Below are 25,285 nucleotides of genomic sequence, written 5' to 3'. Positions count from 1 at the left end.
GACCATGCACCTGTAGGCGTTTGACCCAAGGAGTGAAATATTGTACAATATCTCGCGCTTCCAACTCATGGAGATGGCGTATGCAGTTTTAAGTAAAGATGTGCTCTTTGTTCCTGCTTTGAATGGCTGCCATTCTTATTGTTTAACTTAACTTAAGATTATTCACTCATTACTCATCAGTTGAATATTAAGATGTTATTTCCTGGTAAATTGCAGTCCTTTTGTACATCTCACAAGCAAGCTAGCACCTTTACTCATGTTAACCATCCTGTTCTGCAGGCATTTCAAAATGCATGTAAACAGGATATTTATAACATCTTTGAAAATACAAAGAAAGTTGAGACTTTTTTTTTCAACTTAACCGCTGAAGAGAACAAAGCCCTGAATGCTTTGATTCACAACACAGAGATAGTGATGAAATGTGCCGATAAAGGTGGAGCAGTGGTAGTAATGGACAAACATCTTTATAGTAATGCTATTTAGATTTGTTCTCTGTTGATACCTGTACTAAAATTTAATTTGATCAAGTACAATATATTTCTTTTCTAATAAATTATTTGTGAGCTAATCTTTTCGATCGTTGTACTTTTATTTTGTTGAATTCGTCTTTATTTATGCTGCTTTGCTCATTGTTTTGTCACAAACTTATCCAAGCAGAGTAAACAAAGACTGAGAGAACTGGCTGCTTTGAAGTGGTTTCCCAGGTAGAGGGTTATTGCACAATGACCCCTGAAGGGTATATCCAAGAGGAATCCGTGCTAGAAGGTATGCAGTTAGCATAAGTCTTTTGAACCAATTTCCACGTCACTGAGTGAAGAGTCCATTGCATTTTTCCTTGTCAATCAAAATTTAATTTAATTAGTAGACCTCAGCTGAATGATGTAATCGTTTAAGCAACCTGAAAATATTGATTCAGCATAACAAAATGTTAGAACGTGTGCGGGCATGCATGCATTTCTGGCTACCATCCCCAGTACAGAAAAAAAAAATACCCATTCTTTCACAGTCTACTCATTGCAGTTGCAGATGTACAGAAAGACAGTTATGTGCTGTTCACATAGTTTTTTTCCACAACATATGAAGTGGGATTTGTAAACAAATTGCCTGGCACACAAAGGCCTTTTATACAGTTCCTGGAATGTGTAGGATGTTTCTGATTCATAACTATAGTTGTGTAGCCACACAAGGGTTGCACAGTGCAGTTTGCAGCACTGGTGAATGATTGCTTAAGCAGATATAAATGATAAAGCACAGGTAAATGAACTATGCTAATATGTAAATGAACCAAATAAGATGTGGTACATAGATGTCATGGCAAATGTCACTCTGATTAGTTGCATGTCTCAGTACAAGGGAAAACTGCTTGGAAAAAATAGCACAGTAGCAGCTAGTACACATGCCCAGCTGTAGTAGTTTGTGTTGAGCTGCATTATATTGCACTAGCCACCAGCTGTATTTACCTGGTTGCTCATTCTCACAGACCTAGGCACTTGCAAGTGTTACCAGCAGTGCCTAACGTACTATGCCCTCACTAATGACGTGATACTGGGTTATGGTAGAATGGACTAGGTTACCATCTGGAGCTTTGTCAGCATATTTCCACCTACAAGATGAGTGCTTTGAGTCATAAGTGGTCTTATGTACCTGTGGATAACAATGTGTGTGTGTCTGTTACCACAACCGCTACAGGGACCTTTCATTTGCCAGCTGGGGCACATTGGGTATTTCATAAGCTTTTGCCTCTCAGATATTCAGGACGTTTCTTGATGTTATACTGCAAAAAGTTAATGAGTATATATGATTCCCTGAAGAGAGGAGAAAGAGAGAGAGAAGGTATGAGTGACTTCTGCAATATTGCCCACTTCCCTTAGGTGCTAGGTACTTAGGCTGTATTCCTGTTGCTTGAAGGATCCCCCCAGCCCACAGTTCTAGAGCTACATTAGTACTAAAGGCTGACATTCTGTGAACTGTCAGGTAATTTGCCATGCACAGTGATAGTTGTCATCATTCCCATATTTAAAGAAACAAATTTGGATTATACCATGGGTTTTAGGGAGCCCTGTGGGGATTCCCTCCACTTGGAGGACCATTGGTGAGCTGAACAAATGTGCAAAAGCTAGAAAAGTACAACTTGGATGTGCTAGAGTGGATAGAGTTGTACACCCACAGTTGTGCTCTTGTGATATATCCAAAACGACTATGAAAAGAAGAACCACTTTTGCTTATAAACAATTTCCCAACCAAACATCTGCTGCTTATTAGACTACCGTTGTGCAGGGAAGACTTACGGGCTGAAATATTGGTAGAATCATTTGCAAGACAAATCTCGGGATCCTGTTGTTTTTTCATTCAGTCTTTATTGGTCTGTTCTTCAGAGATAAGTGCAGTTCATGTGCAGAGCAGGGCTTATAACTTGAAAGATTGGTAGAAACAATTGCAAGACAAATCTCAGGAGTCTGTTCATGTTTGAACTGTGCATATCTGTTTGAGCTCAGAGATGAACCCTGATGCACACCTACTCCCACTGGAAACACCTCTGTGAGTCCAAACACTGTTCATTGTTGTGTCATTGAGTCCTTATACATAGCCTGTATTAATTCTAACAAATGTTGGGGTTTCAAGCCATCTCAGGACTGCCCAAATCAGCTTTCTTAGGACCGTGTCACATGCATTCTCCAAGTCTAGGAATGCCCAGTTGGATTCTTTCATCATCTCTACCTTCTTCTTAACTAGCTATCTTATTGCCAAGATCTGATTGGTTGTGCTACATCCTAATCTGAATCCAAGCTGCTGTTCTCCTTTCTTACTTTATACTATTTTGTTTTCATTTATCCTCTCCGAAACCTTCATGCAGTGTGGCAGGAACTTGATGCCTCTATACTGCCCACAATTGTAAACATCCCCTTTGTTCTTTTACACTTGCACTAGTATGCGTTTTCTCCAGTAATCTGGGGTATGCCTTTCTCTCCATAATGCTATAAGTGCCCTTAAGAGCCATTTCTCTCCTAACTCACTGAATGTTTTGATCTTGGCTGCTGTGACCTCATCTAAAACTGCTGCTTTCCATAACTTTATTTTCCTTAATGCTGTTCTTGCTTCTTTTAGGGTGACAACCTCTTCTTTCATCGTAGGCTATATATGGGACAGTACAGCTTCTGATGGGTTTCTGCATTTAGCAGCTGCTGGATGTACTCCTTCCATCTCCCTTTGATGTCCTAGTGACTGGCAAACAGGTTGTTGCTGGCATCCCTTTTGAGGGATGCCCATCTTCATCTCTCTATCTTTGACTTGCAACCTTATAAACTTATTTTGTGCCATCTACTGGATCACTTTCCAGAAGATGGTCGAGAGCGTCTAATGCCTTGTTCTTCGCTATTGCAACTGCTTTCTTAACTTCATTGTTAGCCATCCAGTATTCCTTTTTAGCTTGGTTTATCTTTTCTATCTCCCATTTTCTCTTGCAATCCTTCTTTGTTTTGATGAGTTCCTAGACTTCTGCATTCCACCATCAGCTTTCTGTGTGTATCTTAATTTCCATACCTGACTTGGCTGTGTACCTGTTGTGTAGTCCTCACACATGCTGTTTTGAGGTGCTGGCATTCTTCTTCAGCTCTTTTTCTTCTTTTTTCCAGAGGTGCTACAGCACTGAGTATTTCCTTGAACTCCAGGTATTCAGCCTAGTCTCTCTTGACCTTAGAGCCTTCTCTGATCACTTCTTGCAGCAACCAGTGGTTTATGTTGTGGGCTGACTGTTTCACTGGGGATGACTTTACAATCACTGATTCTACTAGGAGGAGTTCTTCAGTATTTATTTTGGATGTTATTTCTTTAGTGCAGATCTTATAAGTTTTTATTAGGTCCATACTTGAGGGTGGTGCTGCGGTAGCGTTGTCGCCTCACAGTAAGAAGCTGATCGGTTTGACTCTCAGCTAGAGCGTCTTCTGCTTGGAGACCTGCGTGAATGGGTGTACCTTCGTTGAAGGTTGTGCGCTAGGGCTGGCAACTCAGCACATAAAAATCAACTGCCAATCATTAGCGGACCGGAGTTCTGCTGTGGCGACCCCTAACCGGGAAAAGCCGAAAGACACAACAACAATAGCAACAACTTGATGATCTACATTCTAACACGAATAATAAATCTGATAGGCCCATTAGCACGATGATTAATGTAAAGTTTGCCAGTGTGACAACTTTTTTGAGGCATTCAGACAAAATAATGATCTAGCAATCCCACTAAGGCAGTAGTAAATACAGGGTTTGCCAGTTTGGAAGCCTATTTACATGAATGTTTTAATGTGTGTCATTTGATCTCTGTACCAGAAGATGACAGCTATATGGATGCCGTTTCATAAAAAAAATGTTAATGTCATTCACATAAAAACTTGTGTTTTTTATGCGGGTAAGTGCTCCTTTCTCCCTATGTTTTGCACACCATAACTTGTTACAATCAACTCCAAGATGCTGTATGCTGGGAGAAACATGATTTTCCATATTCGGCATAACCACATTCAGGCAACTGATTTTGAACATGTTTACATCTCTCACACTTGTTCCTTTGTTAGTTTTCTTACTACTTTGACTCATGGGGTATATGTGAATCAAAACTCTTATCTTTGTAAGGAAGTAGCAAGTTATTTCTTTATATAAATAAATAGCGGCAGTTGGAACATCTTTTCACCCAGTAAGGGATTTGTATAGCAGGCCACCCCGCCTTTCTCAAAAATTTTCATTACATTGATCTTTATTGATACATCTAACAGAGGAGTCAGCAACTGGTGCTCAGGTAGGCATTGTTGATCTCTGAGAGAAAGAAATGGTATTAATTGTCAGAGAATAATACAAAATACAAATGTTTGTTTTGTTCTGTAAATAAGTCAGATGATATACATTACTGTAAGGTAGGGCTTTAATGTAGTATAATAATAATGAGGGTCTTTGAAATTATTGTTGACCTTTTATGCTAATTTATTGATTTTTTTTTTATCATATTAAAATTGTTACAGAATGAAGGCATTTCTGCAATGTAATTATACCAGAGTATTGTGCAGTGCTGATACACAGCTTATTATCTTATTTTAGCTTCCATTAATTCATTTCAGTTTTTATTAATTTCTTTACAGATTTTGTTAACAAATGGGTTGGCAAGATCCAGGCCTTCTTTGTCTAAGGGCACTTTAACTGCAATTTTCACACTTGCACTGCGGTAAGAAATTATCCTTAATATTTATAAAAACAAGTATCTTCTAGCTGTCCAATTGTTTACTGAGTTTTTTCAGTCAATAGTTATGTCACTCCAGGGGTCAGAATATGGAACAATTGTATATGGCCTGTAATTAAAGGTTTGGGATTTACCCTGGTGTCTTACAGTGAGCGGCATTTTCTGTTAACACCATTATAGTAATACTGAGATGCGCAGTGTACATGCCTGTAAAATATCTTAATTCGTTGGCACTGAAACACCTGATCTATTCCTACCCCATCCATTTTTTCACCTTTTGTATGCCTTCTAGAATACATTTCAATGACTTGCATTCTGCTATTGCCCTGTTAGACAATAGGCTAAATGTGCATCATCCACCCTGTTGGGAAAAAAATTAAAAAAAAAGAAAAGGGACACAATTTTTACACTTGCTAAACACTTCTTTGCTGTTCAGTGATTGTAAAATAATAATAATAGTGATATAATAAAAATAGAAGATAAAAGAAAACTAACTTAAATATTTTCAATTTCACTTACCTTTCACTAAGCATCGTTTAAAAAGCCGTGTTTAGCGAGGTGGAAAATGGAAAAAATTTCAGTTGAGAGAGAGAGAAACAGAGAGAGTGTGAGTGCATGCCTCTCAACTTTTTGCTATAGAACTTAGATTCAAGGAGGAGTTTCATCAACACTCATCTGAACAGTAAGAACTGTAAACTTTTCACTGTGTGATACCTTAAACCTCCTTTAATGGAGTAAAGTAAATACAAACCCCACTAGCTGTAGACATTTTGTCTGTGTGACCTTTTTACCTTTTGGCTTAGATGTCATTTGGGACACACTGCAGGTAACTTAATCTTTATGGACATCAGCTGGGTTGAAAGATCTTGTTTTTCTAACATATAGCCAGATTATCCACTTATGCTGTGCTGACCATGTCAGTAAAAAGGCCGAAACTTGCATGTCTGTAGCTAGTGAGGTTTGGTTTTATTAGCCTGGCTGTGATCTTAAAGACTTAAAAATTGAAAAAGTCATGGACATTCAGAATCTATGTAACTGAAACACTGTAAGGGACTGTTAGCATATGGCCCATGGATCTCCATTACAGCAGGTTTAAGGTATCACACAGAGAAAACTCTAGCTTGGCTGGATTTTTTTGCAGTTTTTACTCAATGGCTTGTCTGTGACCTTTTTACCCTTTGGTTTGAACAGTAAGAAGTATGTAACTATGATCAAAAACAGAAGAAACAGATACCCCAATGCGATAAAGGTTGTGGAAATGACAAAAGGCAATAATCCAAAGAATAAAATCCACAGACCAACCACGACAGCTCCAAGTAAAAGTTTAATTCAGTAAAAAATGTAAAAGGTTAGCGCTTTCATGCCCTTACAAGAGCACTTCTTCAAACCATCCTACAACAGCTTAAAAACACACTTCTTATATATTAAAACACTAAATGTTAAGTTGTCAATCTCGCCTTCATTCTTGCTGGATGGGTTCGGAGCCGATCCTCGGCTCTGACTCGGTACTTGCTAAGCTTGAGAGCTAATTTTACCAGCTCAAGGCAACCCTATATCCCATGATGCAAGGCGACTACCCAGATCTCGTTTGCCGCTTCGCTAACGAGGTGCCTTCTTTTACCAGCTCTAGGTAAGTGAACAGTTTTTGAGACTTTTCGTCTACCCCCCTTTAAATTTATATATATATTTGTGTTTTGTTAACCTAACTACTTACTTTAGCCCTATTCCCATCAGTGTTCCCTTTTTTTTTTGAGTAATTTCCCTAGTTAGGCCTTAGGCCTTCCCCTCCCTAAATTTTTTCCTGTCAGGGATTGTTTGTGTATGACTGTGTGTTATCCCTGTTTATTTTAAATTGTTGGACTGAGTGTTTTTGTGTGTGTGTGTTACTATTGTGTTTCCTCGACACAGTTATGTCGAAGGACACTAAGGTCTCAGGCTTCAAGAAGTGTGACTCGTGCTGTCAGAAGATGTCTCTGACAGACGGTCACACTTCTTGTGTTTATTGCCTGGGACCTTCGCACCTCCAGGACTCTTGTGCTATCTGTCATGCTTTCAGCCCAAGAGTCCTGCAGGAGCAAAAAAATAAGCTGATATTAAGGGGCTTATTAAAGCCCGAGAGCTCCCCGACTAAGTCGGCGCCGGGGAAGCCCTCGAAACCTGTTAAGCCTTCGGCTCAGACTTCCAAGCCATCGGCTTTGGGTTCATCCTCACCAGGTTCGAGATCGGCACCAGCCGGAGCCGATCCTTCCACCTTACCAGTCTCAGTATCGGCTCCATCCGGCGTCGATACTGTCAAATCCAGACACTCAGTGTCGGCTTCGGCTGGAGCTGACGTATCTTCGGCTCCGTTGGCTCCATTGATCTCAAAAAAGAGATCTCGATCCCCTTCAGTGGAATCTATACATTCGGCTCCGAGATCACCCTTGCTCTCGGAGCGGAGCCATCGGAGCCGTTCTTCTTGGTCATCCAGGCTGTCTGATCATGACCTCTAGAGAGTGGTGAGTAGACTATTAAAGTCTCAGGCATTGGCCCAAATACTCCATAGCCCATCTCAACAGATGGTAGCTATTTCACATCCACCAAACATTCCTCCTTCGACTCTCTTACAGAGCTTGGGCGGAGCTCCTCGGAACTGGCACCGTTGTGACTTGAGCCGATACCACCCCTTCGGCTCCGTGTCCTGCTCCGATTTCCTCCTTGAGACCTTCATTGGAGGGATCCGGGCATCTGGTCTCTCGTCGGCTCCGAGGGGCAAGTGGCATCGGACCCTTGTCTGACCCGTTCTCCCTCTCAGAGCTTCGGCTTTGGTGAGCTCGGCCCGACATCTGCCTCGGAGCCTTCCCTCGGTGAGGCCTGGGGTTCCTATCTCTTTGAGCGGGAACTTTCTGGTCTCTCTGACGAGGGAGCCTTCGAGGTGATGAGTGTACTAGCCCCTGGGCTTAGTCAATGGACAGTTCCATCAGCTCCTCCCACTACAGTGCCTGCTGACGTCTCTTCCCACTCTCTTGCTCCCGGACCCAGAGATCCAATGCCTCAGGTTTCCCCATTGGGAATATCTTCCTCTTCCGAGGCTTCTCCTGATCCGCCAGGGAACCCCCGCGTAAGAGGACATGTAAGAGGAAACATCTAGACTCCCCTGAGTCTACTACATCAGATACTGACTTGGATGAGTCGGAGGGATCCCCAAGGTCCTCCTCTGAGGATGTCTCATTTTCAGACATCCTTGAAATCCTTAAGCAGAGGGGGAACTGGCCCTCCCTTAATCCTTCCGAGGATGAGTCAGTATACCTGGAGGCGTTCGGATCTCGACCCTCCACCTCCTGGGTGTCTCCGCCTTTCGACCCTCTCATGGAGGTAGTGGCTCGAAAGGTGTGGATGGCTCCGGATTTGGTGGAACCTATCCCTAGGAGGCCTTCAAAATTTATTACGGCCCCACAAGATAGACAATATTTAACAAAGGGTGTCCCAGTTGATGCCATGGTGGTGGCTGCTGCCACCAAGAAGGAATTAGCTGATCCTTCAGTACCTGTCCATCCTCCTAACAAGGATTCTAGGACTATGGACAGGTACGGTAAGCGGATTTTTTCTTCAGCAACTTTTATCATGAGATCACTGAACTACTTATGCCACTTCACCCGCCTTCAAAGAGATGTTCTTAAAGAGTTGGGAGAAGTTTTACAGGATCCGTCAGCTGCTGGGTCTCAGGATAATATTAGCTCACAGCTAGGAATCCTTAACTCCATTGCTAACTCCTCCATGCGGCTCATTTCTTATGCAGCCGATGGAGCGAGTAGGGCCGCAGGCACAGGACTGGCTTTAAGGCGTCAGTCCTGGATGCGGCTTTGTAATTTTGCAGACCCCTTCAAGGCGTCCTTCACAAACTCCCCCTTTGATGACTCGACCTTGTTTGGACCTCAAGTGAAAGACACTTTGACTAGATGCAAACAAGATGGCAAGACTCTTTCTGCCGTAGGAGTCCGTTTCTCCACCCCTTCTAGACCTTACCCCAAAGGACAGAAGGGAGGGAAAATGTTGTTCCGTAAATCTCAAGGAATCACGCCTGACGACGAAGTCAGTTTACCCCAGAGGCAGAGGGGTAACAATAATAGATGCCACCCTAGGGGCAGAGGTGGTCCACAGAATCAGGGTAGCAGAGAGCCTCTTTCTGACAAACCCTTCCAGCATCCCTGAGATGTTGCCCGATTGTCCGCCCGGAGGCAGTCGGGTGAAAATTATCGCTGTACCCAATAGCCTGGCTTTCCCTTTCTCAAGACAAATGGGTACAGTCAATTATATCCGAGGGTTACAAAATTCTCTTTATTCAAACCCCAATTCAACAAAAGGGAACCCTTCCAGGCGTTCCACCGGTCTAAGGGAACTAGCAGTACTAGAAATATCAAAAGTGCTAGTAAAAAGAGCCATCCAGCCAGTCCCAGCGGACCAAATAGGATCCGGAATCTACTCAAGGTTTTTTTTAGTTCCAAAAAAGTCAGGGGACTGGAGACCAATATTAGATCTGAGCAAACTCAACAAGTTTGTAAAGAAATCAAAATTCCGGATGGTCACGCTTCAGTCCATTCTGCCCTTTCTGGGCAAGGACAATTGGATGTGCTTGATAGATCTTCAGGATGCATACTATCACATAAAAATTCACAGACGCTCCAGAAGATTACTCCACTTTCGGCTGGGGACCAGTCACTTCCAATTCAGAGCCCTGCCCTTTGGACTCACTACAGCCCCCAGAGTGTTCACCAAATGCATGGCAGTGGTTACGGCTCACCTGAGACTTCAAGGATTCCAGGTGTTTCCATATCTAGATGACTGGCTCCTCACTGCCACCACCAGGCATCAGCTTCTCCAAGCCAGAAATTACACCATTCACACTTGCAGAGGGCTAGGAATTTCTATAAATTTCGAAAAATCTGCCTTGTCACCTTGTCAATCTATTACTTTTATAGGCGCAAGATTGGACACCGTACAACTTTCAGCAAAGTTAACAGACCAAAGGATCTTGGACATTCAAAGACACGTCCAGGTGGTTCTTCTCAGCAACAAAATTCAGGCCAGATTTGCTCTGAAGGTACTGGGTCTTGCCGCCATAACACTTCTTCCCCTCGCCCGCTTTTACATGCGTCTTCTACAAAAAATTCACCCAATGGTCTTTTCAACAACTTCCCATGCGTCACGAGATCATAGTAACTCCAACTTGCAAAAGACATCTGACTTGGTGGATATCGTCCCCTTAAATCCATCAAGGCAGACCATTTGTTCCTCTTGCCCCGCTTGCCACGGTTACATCGGATGCCTCCCTGATCGGGTGGGGGGGCATTATCAGGGCAGAATGGTCCATGGCATTTGGCAACCTTTCGAGTACCATCTGCACATAAATGTTCTGGAGATGAGAGCAGTGCTTTTAACGTTGCAAGCCCTCAACGACTCTCTTCCCCTGGGAACTATTGCAGTCCAAACGGACAATATGTCCGTAGTGTGGTATATAAACAAACAGGGAGAACCAAGTCCTATCCACTGTGTCGAGAGGCTCTCAGACTTTGGCAATGGGCAATCTCCTCTCACCGGTTTCTGATAGCAATGCACATCCCCGGGAAATCCAACATCATAGCGGACAGATTGAGCAGAGCTTTTCTCATGCCTCACGAGTGGTCTCTCAAACAGTCAGTGATGGAAGAGATTTTTCAGAAGTGGTGCCTTCCTTGCTGCGACCTTTTCACTACACCTCTAAACAGCAAATGCCCAGACTTCTTCTCTCTCTTCCCCCTTCCAGGCCATCCCCCCAGAGACGCTCTAACCCAAGATTGGCCCCGGGGACTTCTTTATGCCTTTCCCCCTTTTCCGCTGATACCTCAGCTAATTCAGAAAGCAACCGCCTTGAGAGCCAAGTTGATTCTCATTGCCCCTTATTGGCCTCAACAGATATGGTTTCCGTTCCTACATCATTACCTCTTGGTACAGCCATGGCATCTGGACCCGGTTCCAGATCTTCTGACCCACCAGTCGGGTCAACTGCACCAATCCATACCTTCTTTCAACCTCACTGCTTGGTTGCTCCACTTCCATCCTCAGCCAGGCTTCCTATGATTTCTAATCCTGTACGGGATATCATAGTAGCTTCCCTAAAATCTTCTACCAGAAAGATTTACACTAGTAAATGGCGACATTTCTATTTATGGGCAAAAGCTAGGAACATAGACCCCTATACTGCTCCAATTCATTCGGTATTGGACTTCCTAGCTGACATTTTTCAGTCAGGATCCTCTTCTTCCACAGTGAAAGTTCAACTGGCAGCCATTTCAAATTTTCATATAGGCTTTTTGGACCACAACATTATGTCACATAAACTTTGCAAGGGATTCCTTCGAGGTATCTTTTTATTGAAACCTCCGATTAGAGACCCCCCACCACAGTGGGATCTAAATTTAATTTTAACATCCTTGATTCTTCCCCCGTTCGAACCTGCAGCTGCCTGTTCTTTGAAATTGCTTTCTTGGAAGACATTTTTTCTAGTTGCCATTACTTCTGCCAGGAGAGTATCTGAGCTTCATGCTCTCTGTATTCGCCCTCCCTATCTAATATTCCACAAAGACAGGGTATCTCTAAGGACTAATCCGTCTTTCTTACCAAAGGTGGCATCGCAGATGAACCTAAATCAATCCATTGATCTTCCAGTATTTTTCCCAAATTATTCTGATAGAGCGGAACAAAAGTTACATTATCTCGATGTTCACCGCCAGCTCAGATATTATCTGGACAAGACTAAAATTTTTAGGAAATCTGATCAACTATTTCTATCCTATGCAGAGAACAGGAAAGGCCTTCCAGTTTCTAAGGTAACTTTATCTAGATGGCTGTCTTCTGTGATCACTTGCATTTATCAGCTCAGAGGCAAAGAGTTGATTTCTAACCCAAATGCCCATTCTACCATAGTTCTAGCTACATCTACAGCTTTTCAAGCTAGACTTCCAATAGACACTATTTGTGCAGCAGCCACATGGGCCTCTCCTCATACCTTTGTTTCACATTACAAATTAGATTTGGCCTCCAGCGACAGAGCGAATTTTGGTTCCACCGTTCTCAAGAGTCTGTTCCATTGAGCCACCCAGGATAAGAGGTGCTAGGGACGCGGTCCCATCCAGCAAGAATGAAGGCGAGATTGACAACTTAACATTTAGAAGTTATGTACCTACCATAACGTTCCATGTTAGTTGTCTTCTCTCGCCTTCTTTCTTGCGTCCCGCCCTCCATCCCCCTAGCCTGGTCAGACCGGGAAGATTATGCATCTTCTATTAAGAGGTTATTACCTTTTTCTAGCTGTTCAACTTCTAGTGTCACTAGATTACATTGATCCTTTCTAGAGGGTTATGATGTTATTTAGTATTGTTATTTTTCTTCCTCCTCTTCAGTTGGAAGAAAATATTGCTATTTCTTTAGCTACCAAACGAGATCTGGGTAGTCTCCGCCTTGCATCATGGGATATAGGGTTGCCTCGAGCTGGTAAAATTAGCTCTCGAGCTTAGCAAGTGCCGAGTGCCCATCCAGCAAGAAAGAAGGCGAGAGAAAACAACTAACATGGAACGTTATGGTAGGTACATAACTTCTAATTACTTAACAAGTGATGTCATAATCATTTGAATAGATTATGGCCTTCAATATAGGTTTTAAAGGTACACATCCATTCAACCCTGGATGTGTATCTGCCTGCATCCTTACTATCCATTTAACTTCACTTTGAGGAAAGAGGGTATAAAACATGAACATGGAAAGATGGTCAGTGAGGTAAAAACATTGAGGAGTAGTTCAGCTAAGCCTTATTTTTCTAAGCAGCAAGGCATAACAAGAAGGGATCAGCCAATGCAACCACATTCAAGTAAAGTGGACTTTTTGATGTATTATACAAGTGATACACAAATATTTTGTGATATTAAGAAAAATTGGCCAGCTTTGCTTATAGATGAGAAAATTGCATAATTTGTAGGTCTGTACCCTCATTTTGTTTTCAAAAATAAAAATTCACTTGAATGTATTTTATGTCATGGACAAAAAGTGAGAGTGAAGAATCCCATATTGGGAGGTACCTCACCATGTGGTTCATCTTGTTATTGTGAATATATAGACAGTGAGACTATATTTGTACATCCTACCACTAGTCAGCAGTTTAAATTTAAAGTGAAAGCAGATTGCTGTACAGCAAGTATAGTTTATTTAGCATGCTGTCAGGCATGCTCTTGCTTTTATATAGGAAAGACAATAAGAAAGTTAAAGGAAAGGATAAGAGAGCATCCTTTAGCCATTAGGAATAGAGATTATAGAAATGCCCTTGCAAAGCATGTAGGTGAAACACGGGAGGCACATCATTTTAAGTTCAGGGTTTTAGAAAGGAAGGAATATAGGCAGCGTTTAGGAGACATCATAAAGTAAAGCAAAATGAAGTTAAATGGATAGTAAGGATACAGGCAGATAAACATCTAGGGTTGAATGGATTTGTACCTTTAAAACCTATATTGAAGGCCCGTAATCTATTCAAATGATTATGACATCACTTGTTAAGTAATTAGTGTTTTAATATATAAAAAGTGTGTTTTTAAGCTGTTGTATGATGGTCTGAAGAAGTGCTCTTGTAAGGGCATGAAAGCGCTAACCTTTTACATCTTTTACTGAATTAAACTTTTGCTTGGAGCTGTTGTGGTTGGTCTGTGGATTTTATTCTTTGGATTTACGTAACTGTGATTATTAGCTTTATTGATTAACTGTAACCCTCAGCAATTTACCAGAAAATAAAGGAGGCAAATCATGGAAATTCTGCAAAATCAGAGACAGTTAAAAGGGGAGGGGGGTTGTAATGCTTTGTAGTGTATGTTTTTTTTCAGTCATTTGATCATAATGACGTGAGGTGTATTTAATCAAGTAAGTAGCTGTGATTGCTGGACACTTTTGCATGTGTGTGGGTGGGTGGTTGTGTTTTTCCATGTATATATTTGTTTGTGTGTGTTTCTATGTATGTATGTCCATGGGGACCACTTTCAGGCTTAGCCCGGGTGAGTATATTAAAACAGAAATCAAAGTGAAATTATTGCAGGTCGTGTACAAATATTGGACACATGAGGACTTCCAGTATGGCCAAGCCCAGATAGGCAACACAACTGTCAGCACCGCAAACAAAGCACTAAAATAATTATAAGAGCCAGGAAAGAAAAGCTTCCAGATCTGAGTTAAAAAGTTGACAGCAAATCATGGATGTTGAAAAAATTTCCAAAAAAAAGATACCAAGCAGGAAAGGGGGAGGAAAGCATGTGGAATACATGGCAGAGATGGAGCGCAACCCAGAAGACCCTGTGACACTGATAACTCCTTGGAAGGATTTAAAACAAATCAAGCAAGCCCTGGTAAAAAGAAATTAAGAACACAAGAATAATGGATTTGATGCAACAAGTTCTCAATAAACATGCTACCATTTTGTAAAACCTGATTTAGGAAAATGATCTCAAAGCCAGAGCAGATACAGAAGTGGGCCCTACTTGAGCATCTAGCGGTGAAGGCAATCAACAAAGAGAACAGGGCAAGGAGGAAGAACTTAAAACCAATGGGAATACCAGAAAAAATATGAGGAATAAGTGGGAAAAGATATACAGTAACACAAACACACTGAAAATAAATGGTTGTAATAATGCCTTGACGCACAAAAAAATCGAGAAAAATAAGGAGCCCTCTTGTAAATAAAATGTTGACATTATAGTAGGTACTGTAATAAATATGTGAGCTGATAATGAAAATGATAGTGGCACAAGCAGCCAGTACTGAGTTAGGCAAAAATGTAAGAGAGATGACATGAGAAAAAAGAACACGAAGACCAACAAAAAAAAACTTGTAGGGAAATTAAAAGTCCACTAGATGGGAATGAGCACATGGGCATGTACAAATATTTCGTAAATCTGAAGGCGTAGAGGTTAAGGGGTTACAATAATGAGATGAGAGAAAAGAAAATGAAAAGGGTTTGAACAAACAAGGATGGAAAAGATTGAGTAGAGAGATATTTTCAGAGCAAAATTACTGAGAGGGGGAAGTCCAAAACTAGAACCAGTATGGAAGGGGAGGGAGCTAGATGAAGGAAGGAAGGCGAAACAGAACTGAGAAATATAAACAAGGCTTAAAATACAGGAGGAATGGAATAAACATTAAGTGAAAGGGTGAACAAAAAGGAAAGAAGGGAGAACAGAAAGACCAAGAAACAAAGTTACAACAATGAAAGCAAGGGGGATAAGAACAGTCAGAGAATATACATATAAGAACATATTAAGACCTAACAGACATGAAGGAAAAGAGAGATACCAGAACAGAACATGGTAAAAGGAAGAGAGATAGAAAACAAAAGAACAAAAAGAAAAGTGGTAGGCAAAGGTCTTGTAAAGTAACAGGGACCATCAGATGGCTCAATTTGAAAGAGGAAGTAAAATGAAAAAAAAAAAAGTAAAATAAAATAAATTTCAAAAAGATGAGGAAGAAAGGAAGAGTTTGTGCGATAGACGCAGTCCCTTGGACAAAGATAGTCACTGTCAAAATAATGGCAGGAAGAGGGGGTTGTAAAGAAGGCTATGTATAACAAATCCAGAGAAACTCTAAAGTTAGAATGGGTATTTGTAAATATATACATGGTTAAATTGTAATGGGTGAGGGTGGAGTTAAATTACAGTAGGGAAAGGGTTAAGAAATAGTGGGGGGTGAGCAATTGTTAAATGGGATTAAAGACATAAGGAATAAAAGAGAGAATGTAGAGGGGAAGAAACAGAAAATATAAAGAAAAAATTAGAAGAAAAAAAGAGTACAGGCTAATAGAGGAAATAAAGGTATAGATAAGTTCATTGAATATAAATACTCTAGTGAACAGAAACAAAAAGGAAAGAAATGGATTATAGGGCATGCATTGAAGACAAAAGCTCAGTTGATAGCCCTACAGGAAATAAACCTACCCTTGGGAGGTCATAAAAAGTTCAGAGGAGTGCGGTACAACTTTGTAGGGAGTTTGTAATAGGAAGGGAAAAAATTAAATTGGAGAGGCACTTTTGATTAAATGGCTATTTAAAATCAAAGGAAGAATAGAAGAAATGAAAGAAGATTTGTTGGAATTTGGGGCACACTTGATGTGTGGAAATATTCAGCATTAATGGTGTACACCCCCCCCCCAAATGAAGATAAGAGTTGAGGGAGATGATGTCTGTAGTAATTATATGCTTATTACCACGTGTGTTGAGGAGGCAGATAAAGGTCCAAGAACTAGATGACTTGTATAGGAGAGACGGTTCATAAATAATTTCATAACATTGGCAGATTGGGTGGATACCTGCAAAATATCAGGAAGGGAACAAAGAAATGAAGACTTTACATAGTATTCGAGTAGTTATGCGTTGGTCAGGGATTGGTACGACACATGTTTCCAGGGAATATTAGGAGTTAGTAAAGTAAGTCCGAGTCAAAAGTAGTTGTCAGATGTAAATTATGTTTCCTTTACTTAGCATTTGATTTATGCTGTATAAGTGCTGTACATTGTATCTGTCCAATATCCAGAAAAACGTTTAATTACTGTATACTGTGTATAAAAACTATGCTTCCCATCATAGATAATTGTATTATATTCATAATTGGTGCTACAATTGAATCACAGCCTCATGAATTGAGGTTTTGTGTTGAGTTCAGATGAAAACTATCCTTGACTGACACAAAATGTTGTCTGACGTTTCTATGTAAACTGTTTATAAGATACCATCCATCAGTTTTGTTAACATCTCATCTAAAAATCTGTTGTGTGAATAATTCTGCCCTAGCACCAAACTGTGCATGTCTTATTCATTAGTGTTGACGTAATACACAAATTCCAATGAACTCTGGAGGCCATGTCTCCAGGGCCAGCAGCAATCTAGGAATTGATCCAGTGCACTGAATGTCTGTTAGAACTTGTTTTTATTGTCATAAATGTTTTTCACGTCAAAAAAATCTCATGAATAAAGTAGTGCATTTAGGGACAAAAGCTTACTCCTATCACAGTACCCCTAAGTTGCAGGTAGCAGTCCAGTTTAAAAGAGAATACATTATGGATGAGAATTATTAATGCTGGCCACATCCAACCAATATTTTAAAGTCCCTCATACTTCAGGACGGTAGTGTGCAGTGATTTGATATTTAATGTACATGGGCATCGTTTCCAGTCTACCTGAACAATGGAAATTATTTGGAGAAGTTTTGTGGTATCTTTTAATCTAGCCCTTGTTAGAAGCAGTAATGGCTTAGAACACACTTCAAGAAACATAGCTAAGGCTTCATTTAATGAACTTACTCCTGCCTGAAGTGAGGTGTCCTGGACGATTACTTGTAGACATATGAATCTTAGTTAAAACGTAGTATTTTTGTGAACTGAGATCAGAAACCATCAACTCAGTTAAATTTTAAACTTATGTTTAATAATTCTTTATTACTTTCTGAAACTTTGAAGTCAGCAGTACTAGTAATTAAATTGTTCAATTTCACATTATTGTTCATTTGATAGCATGCTCAGTCATTTCAAATTATTTTACAATGTTTTCTAACCTCCCATAGTTTTCTAAAGGGTTAGTTGCTTTTTTGTTAGAAATTTCTGGCACCATATTGGACCTTTTAATTGTTTCACATTTGTCCGCAATGTCCAGATCTAAGTCCTTTAAAACAGAGCCTTCTTCCATGGCACCATTATCAAAAAATTAAGATTATGAAGTTCTTAGAATGGGTTTTATACATTTTCTTTTGTGCTTCCATTTGTTAGGAGTGTCTAACTTCTTTAATAAAATGTCAGTTTTCCTGGCTTTATTCCAAATGAATTAGTGCTCAGTGTGTCTGATTTTCATTTTACGTGTTTTAACAGAGATCTGATTTCTTGTAAGTAATATCTGGAGCATTTCTTCCTGAGCCTCCACTGAAAATTGGCTTAGTTCCAAGTCAGACTTTTCCGGTTAACAAATGTTAAATAAATAAATAATTAATTTGCTTGTATGAGTTTCCATTGTTCCACTAGCAAAGAATCAGCCTGTTCAACCAAAACCTGAAGACCACATGAAGCCACATTATTCTGTTCATATACCTATAAATACTTAAAATTCTGTGCAGCAGACTTTAGTTTTTCCAATTGGTATATCACTTGTTTGAAGGTCTCTTAAGAATTAATTTCTTAAGTACCAGTTTTCATACTAGTAGGAGGACCAACTGCAAATATTTGATTGGACCACCATCCAGTCATGTGGAAGATTTGCAGATCATTTATGTTTGAGAGCAAAGCATCCAGTAACTCCTGTTGGTTAAGTGGTGAAACTGTTCTGTTGATAGCTCATCAACATTACCAAATAAAGTCAAACGCACCCCTAGTTTACAAGGAAGCTGCCTAAAGATTCATGCTCAATTAAGAGGCATTAGTATTATAAAAAGACCAGCACCAGAGTTTCACACCAAACTTGTGCTAAAACAATGCCAGGAAAAAGCAAACAAGTGGGTTTTGGGTGAAAAAGGTTTATTTGTTTTCTCTTGAAGTTAATATTTTAATAGAATAGCTTGTCATGAAGCTGTTTGTATTTATTGGCATTTCCAAACCACAAAGCTTTTTTTACCCGTGTTTCATGCATACTTTGGTTGCATCTGCTCTCTTTTGTTGCAGGTTGCTCTTAACAGCCACAGTATGAAACAGCAACATTATTTGCTAAGGGGGCATGAATCATAAATATAAAAAAATCCCTTACCAAAATAAAATAAATTATAATAAAACTCTAGGTACAGACGGAAAGGTTATAATGACTTTTGAAGAGATTTATCAAAAACTATATGGCCCACACGACCAGTTTAATGACTTATTATTCCATCAATTTACCAAAGAATTACAATTTCCAGTATTGAATGAAGCACAAATAAATAATTTTAAAGCCCCTGTAAATGTAGAGGAAATCATTGCTGCTGTAAATAAGTTGAAACCAGGTAAATCACCAGGGCCAGATGGTTACATGGTGGAGTTCTGTAAGACTTTCAAAAAACAAATAGCTCCAATACTATTTAAAGTATACAAATATGTAATAAAGTATGGTATCAAAGACCTGTATATCAACAACTCAAAAACTATACTCGTACCAAAACCCAAATCCGATGCATCAAATCCAAACAGTTACATGCCGAAAGCACTCATAAATATTGATATCAAAATTCTATCTACAGTCTTAGCTAGCAGATTCAAAAAAATCTTAACTCTCATCATATCTTCTGAACAACTAGGTTTTATGAACAACAGACAGGAATATGACAATACACTCACCATTGATTTGATCATTAGTTTAAAAGCGAATGATAAATGGCCTAGCTGTGCACTATCCGTAGATGCATCTAAATATTCTGACAGAGTAAACTTTGATTTTCTATTAGAGATACTCAAGAAATTTAGCATTCCTCAAGAATATACAGATGTGGTGAGGGCATTCTACAGTAATGCTACAACACCATCTGTAAGTAAAAAGCATTCAAAACCTATTCAAATCAGTAATGGTACAAGACAAGGATGCCCACTATCACCATACCTGTTCAATATATACATCAAACCTCTTCTCCTTAAAATATCACAAAGAGCTTACCACCATCTTATGAATATATCAAAAATCCCAATAAAGTTTACAGCTTTTGCTGATGATCTTAATATTTACTTTGAATTTCCTAATACAGATTTAAACAAGATCTTAAACTCCATTGAAAAATATTCAAATGTATTGAATTATGTCATTAACACAAACAAATCAGTCATATTCCCTTTGAATACTTTAGGACATAAGGAACTCTATTTAACTGAAACTGAAATAAAAGTCAATTATAATCTCAAATATGTGGGTATCATGTTCACTCACCCCCAATCTGATTTGACTAAAAATAATTTGTTTAAAACCTGGGCTAACATCACAGAAGAAACTAAAAGATGGTTGAATCTTAACCTATCTCCACTATCTAAGGCGGCTGTAGTTAAAATGAATATTCTCCCAAGATTATTGTTTCACTTTAACGCTGTTAATGGAAATATACCAAACAATTTATTTTCCAAACTTGAAACACTACTAGGGAAATTTATCTGGCATCCAAAAAATACAAGAATAAAATATTCTAGATTAACAGTACCCAAACAGAAAGGGGGCCTAGGACTACCCGATTTTCAAACATACTATGGCATTATAAATGCTAGTTGAATTATACAAATAGCAAATTTTGAACCATCTAACAAAGCATGGTATCTACTGTGGATTAAAATATATTACAATCATCTAATCTCATCAAATTTAAACCCTAAAGCAGTACCCTTTCTAAATTCTAAGACACTAAGGTATTCTAAAATCCACCTCATAGGTTCATAGGTTCATAGATTACTACTAGGCTAATTGCCCTTGTGGGCCATTTTAAGCCTAGCCAACTACCCCATGTGAGAATCAAACCCTGCATCTTGTGCATGTAAGGTAACTGCCTTAACCATTGCGCCACCCTCCCACTCTTAATCATAAAAAATACATTACTATTTCAAAAGCTGGTATCCTCCCTAAAGCTTAAGGCTAATTTGTTACTAGGACAACCAATAACTTAAATCCTAATATTAAATTAAATAACACTATGATAAACCTGAATCAGTACCCACTAATTAAAAACACCACTGTATGGGACTTCTACCAAGTCAAAAGCCTTTCAATTGAAAATATTAGGCAAAGATTAGAAGTAAATAAAAGTTATAGCACCATAGTCAACCAAACACTAGACCTGATTAACACAATTACTAAAAATGTTAAAGTAGACAACCAAGATATGCAGCTATATCAACAAATTATTAACCTGTTGCTTTCGAGAACCAAAATGTTATCAAACACATATAGATTAATAACAATAATTAGATACCAAGATGCACTTCTATATTCAAAATTTTAGGAAGGAAAAATAACAAGATTATTGTTGAACAAAATCTGCTGCAATTGAACTTACTTTGAAATTAACCCCTCTCAAAAAACTAATTTATACCCAAATTATGATTAACAATAATGCCTATCACACAGCACTCGTTCCAAGTAAAATTAATCCTTCTCTCTTTCCTTATTGCCCCACATGTCCAAACAGCGTAGCTGACATGCTTCATATTTTTTGGAGCTGTAAGAACGTTTATAAATTATGGTGTTCGTTAAGAACCAAGTTAGAAAAAAAGGGATACACTAAATCTACCCTGTCATGGGAAATTGCAATTTTACATGTATTCCCCACCAACTTTTAATACGAAAACAAACACATCATAGTAACATTGTGTGCAATAATGAAATCATACATAGCTCAAAATTGGTTAGGTAGAACTAAAATTACATGGGAAGAATTTAAAGCATTGGCTATAAAATAATATTAGCCAGCAAAGTAATTGCAACAAGCCAAAAGAACTATCCCGTTATCAGAAATATTGGAAAAAGAGGATCTTGACGAGTGGATGGGAGATCGTAGGTTTACCACGGGGATTAATTCTGTGTCACTACTAGACAGAGGCACAGTAAACTAACCCAAAAAAAAGGGCACAGTAAACTCAATTCAAAGGGTGGCAACAGCCAAACACACTCTGGCTAGGCTTGTAAATGCGCTAGGGCAGATAGCCTAGTATGAACCTAAGAAATCTTAAGGTAAAACTGGTTTATGAACAAGGGACTACAACATCATTATTACTGTAAGTAAATAAGGAAAAATAAAATAAAATAAATATTGCAAAACATGTACCCATTTTACAATTGGAAAGGTCTAGGAAGTGTAAATATAATGAACTTCTCGAGGTGACATCAACTGTATATAGTGTACATAGTAAGTACAAGATACAATTTAAGTTAGGTAGGCTAGAATATCTTGATGCAACTGTACTGTTTTAATGTCAGATTCTACTATGATTAAAATATCTCCGAGTAGATTTTGTCTTACAATTTAATGTGAACAGTTTGAATGTTAGAACATTCAATGTTTCAAATGTTTGAACTTGAAAAATGCATTAGAAAATGATAGAAAACAGGTAAATGTTAGAAAGAAGTTGGGCACTTACAAATGTTAATGAAACAAAATACTGTACCAATGCCAAAGTCCTCCAAACAAATAGAAGGCAGACAAAAGTAGAAAGGCAGGACACTGCTGTTGAAATCCGTTTAATATATGAATAAATCCACAGGTAAGCGCTTTCGGGAATACCCTTCTTCAGACCGAGTCTGAAGAAGGGTATTCAACGGATTTCAACAGCAGTGTCCTGCCTTTCTACTTTTGTCTGCACTTACAAATGTGGATGGTGTTCACAATGCAGATATATAATAAATAAGGAAGAAATAAGTTTAAATAGTAGAAATGTGATTTTAACTAGTAATGACTATTTTAACTGTGAATCAAATGGACTTATTTATTTAGCATTGTGTGAGGTGTCATTCCTTTTACGTAGGTAAAACCGAACATAAATTAAAAAGAAGGATATACGAACACCATTACGACACACAGAACAGAAAGGAAGCTAACGCCCTTTTTAAACATTCATTAACCTGTTTCAATTCTAGTTATACATTTTTTTGCTTTAGAAGGTATTAAAAAAGAAGCTTAAAGGGGGGACAATGGGAAGAGAGAATAGAATATAAAGAACTTTGGTGGCAGATAACATTACAAGCCACCTCCCCTCCAGACTTAAATGAGAGCACTTACATTGTACCCCTTTTAAAATTAAGGTCAGCAAAGTTATAAAATAAAATAAAAATCTTTTGCATGCTTGTAAGTTTATATGTTTTTAATAGATTCTAACAGTATTTATTGTATCAGGCTTGCAAGTTTCAAATTTGACCAGCAGATGGAGCCAAAGTATTGTTTTACATTAATTTCTAAGCTGGTGTTGAATTTATTTCTTATGGAGCTTTTAACTTTCCCTTATAGGTTCATAGGTTCATAGGTTCATACTAGGCTATCTGCCCTAGGGCATTTATAAGCCTAGCCAGAATGTGTTTGGCTTTCGTCAACCCATTTTAAATTTATTTTGCTATGCCCTTTTTCGAGGTTAGTATACTATGCCTCTATCTAACAGTGACACAGAAGTGATACCCGGGGTAAACCTACGATCTCCCATCCACTCATCAAGATTCCTCTTGAAGAGAGTCAATGAGGGACTCTGCCTAACCTGGACTGGGATTTTATTCCAGAGTGAAGGGAGCCTCTGGGTTATGAATCTGTCCCTCCAGCATGTCCTATTTATTTCAGTGCTGAGGTTCAAGTCTCTCGAGCGCGTAGCTCGATGGGATTTGGATTTTCTGAGGTGCAGCATGTCCATTAATTCCAGGTTGGACATGGCTTTATCGTCAGGCACAGATCTCCTCTGAACAGGCGGTATGCCACTGAGTAGAGCTGGAGTTTCTTTAACCGGGCAGCATATGGCATCTGTTTGAGCCCTTTGATCCTCTTGGTGAGGTACTTTTGGGGTCTTTCCAGTTGCTGCAGGTGTCTGGTAAGGTACATCCCAAAGGGGCATTGTACTCAATTATGGGCCTGATGAGGGATGAGTAAAGAGGCACGGTGACCTCCCTGATCTAGATGTGAATCCCTTCATGATTAGGTGGGCTATATAAAATGTTTTCTAACCACTTTGGCACGTGGTTGGCAAGTGAGAGATTGCTATCAACTTGGATCCCCAGGTCCCTAATTACTTCTTCTGTACTTAATGGATTTCCACCTATGTGGTAATTTGTGGGCACTTTGTTTTGCCAAAGGGGATGACTATACACTTTTGGCATTTAGCTTGAGGCCATGGCTCTGGCACCAGTTGTCTGTTTCTATGAGGCCCTTTTGGAGGATGCTTGTGTCGGCTGGAGAGCCGATTATGGCACCAGTTTGCAGTCATCTGCGAACTTGGTCAGCCACAGTCCTTCCGTGTTGGCCTGTACCTCCGAGAAATATATACCGAACAAGAGGTCCCAGGACTGAGCCTTGTGGGACACCACTTGTAACTGGTTTGGAGTCTGACATGGCTCCAGCAATTCTAACCATGTGGGTTCTGTCCTTGAGCCAGTTTGCAATCCATCTAGTGACATAGGGGTTTATATTTAAGCTGGTGAGCTTATCTATAATGCCGAGTGGGGTATTGTATCGAAGGCTTTGCGAGGTCCAGGTAGGCTGTGTGGACCACCTTCCCTCGTCAATGGCCTTGGTGACTGTTTCAAAGAAATCAACCAGGTTTAAGAGGCAGGATCTGCCCTTAACAAAGCCGAACTGGGTAGGATCCAGTGTTTGTAGGTCCCCAATATCTTTATTTATGAGGTCCATGATGATCCTTTCCATAGCTTTGCAGACCAAGCTAGTCAGGCTTATGGGGCGATAGTTTCCAGGATCCGTTGAGGCACCTTTATGGAGAGGGACCACTGTTGCTGTACGCCACTCTTTGGGCACATATCCTGTGGTAAGGCTGAGATTGAACAGTAGTTTTATGTTTGGGTTTAGCTCTTCTTTGAGTTCATGTAGGGCGCAGCCGGGACACCATCTGGTCCCATTGATGCTGTGTTTTTTGCTTTGGAAGGCGGCTCTTACCTGAGCATCTGAGATGTCATGGTGGCAGCACTCTGCTGGGATAGATATTTGCCCTTTTGGTGGGAGGAGAAGTTTGCGCTGAACCTGTCAGCTAGGATGTTGGCAATGCCTGTGGGTTCGGTGTATTTTTTGTCATTTTGAACTAATTCTGAGCATATCTGGGAATTAACACCCAGGTTCCTAACATAACTAAAAGCCTTGTGATTATCCTTAGTGTCCTGTGCAATTTTTCTCTCGAAGCTGGCCTTAGACAATTTTATGTGTGCCCGGAGTTTTTTGCTAATACTGATCAGTGATGCCTTCCCTTTTTGGGATTTTGCTCCATCATTTAGTAGCTTCCTCCTTCTATTGTATAGTTTGTTTATGGCTGGGGTCCACCAGACAGGATGTCTGCCTTTGGAGGATTGGGTCTTGGTTTTATTTGGGATCGCATGATCCATGCATTCCTGAAGGTGTTCATAG

At 39.7% G+C, this 25,285-nt stretch overlaps 1 protein-coding gene across 2 annotated transcripts in view; it reads left to right on the top strand.

Moving 5' to 3' along the window:
• Nucleotides 1-25,285, top strand: part of UBE3B (ubiquitin protein ligase E3B) — a 2,006,489-nt gene that overhangs the window by 387,337 nt on the left and 1,593,867 nt on the right. For both annotated transcript variants that reach the window (XM_044068510.1, XM_044068511.1), the window contains exon 9: nt 5,121-5,203. In XM_044068510.1, the coding sequence (XP_043924445.1) occupies nt 5,121-5,203 (83 nt within the window). The remainder of the gene's footprint in view (nt 1-5,120; nt 5,204-25,285) is intronic.

The sequence above is a fragment of the Protopterus annectens genome, chromosome 4.part0 (assembly GCF_019279795.1).
Source record: "Protopterus annectens isolate FY-2018-M chromosome 4.part0, PAN1.0, whole genome shotgun sequence".
NCBI classification, from domain to species: Eukaryota; Metazoa; Chordata; order Ceratodontiformes; family Protopteridae; genus Protopterus; species Protopterus annectens.
The sequence above is the reverse complement of the archived record's forward strand: the minus strand, read 5'-3'. Positions and strand labels throughout refer to the sequence as shown.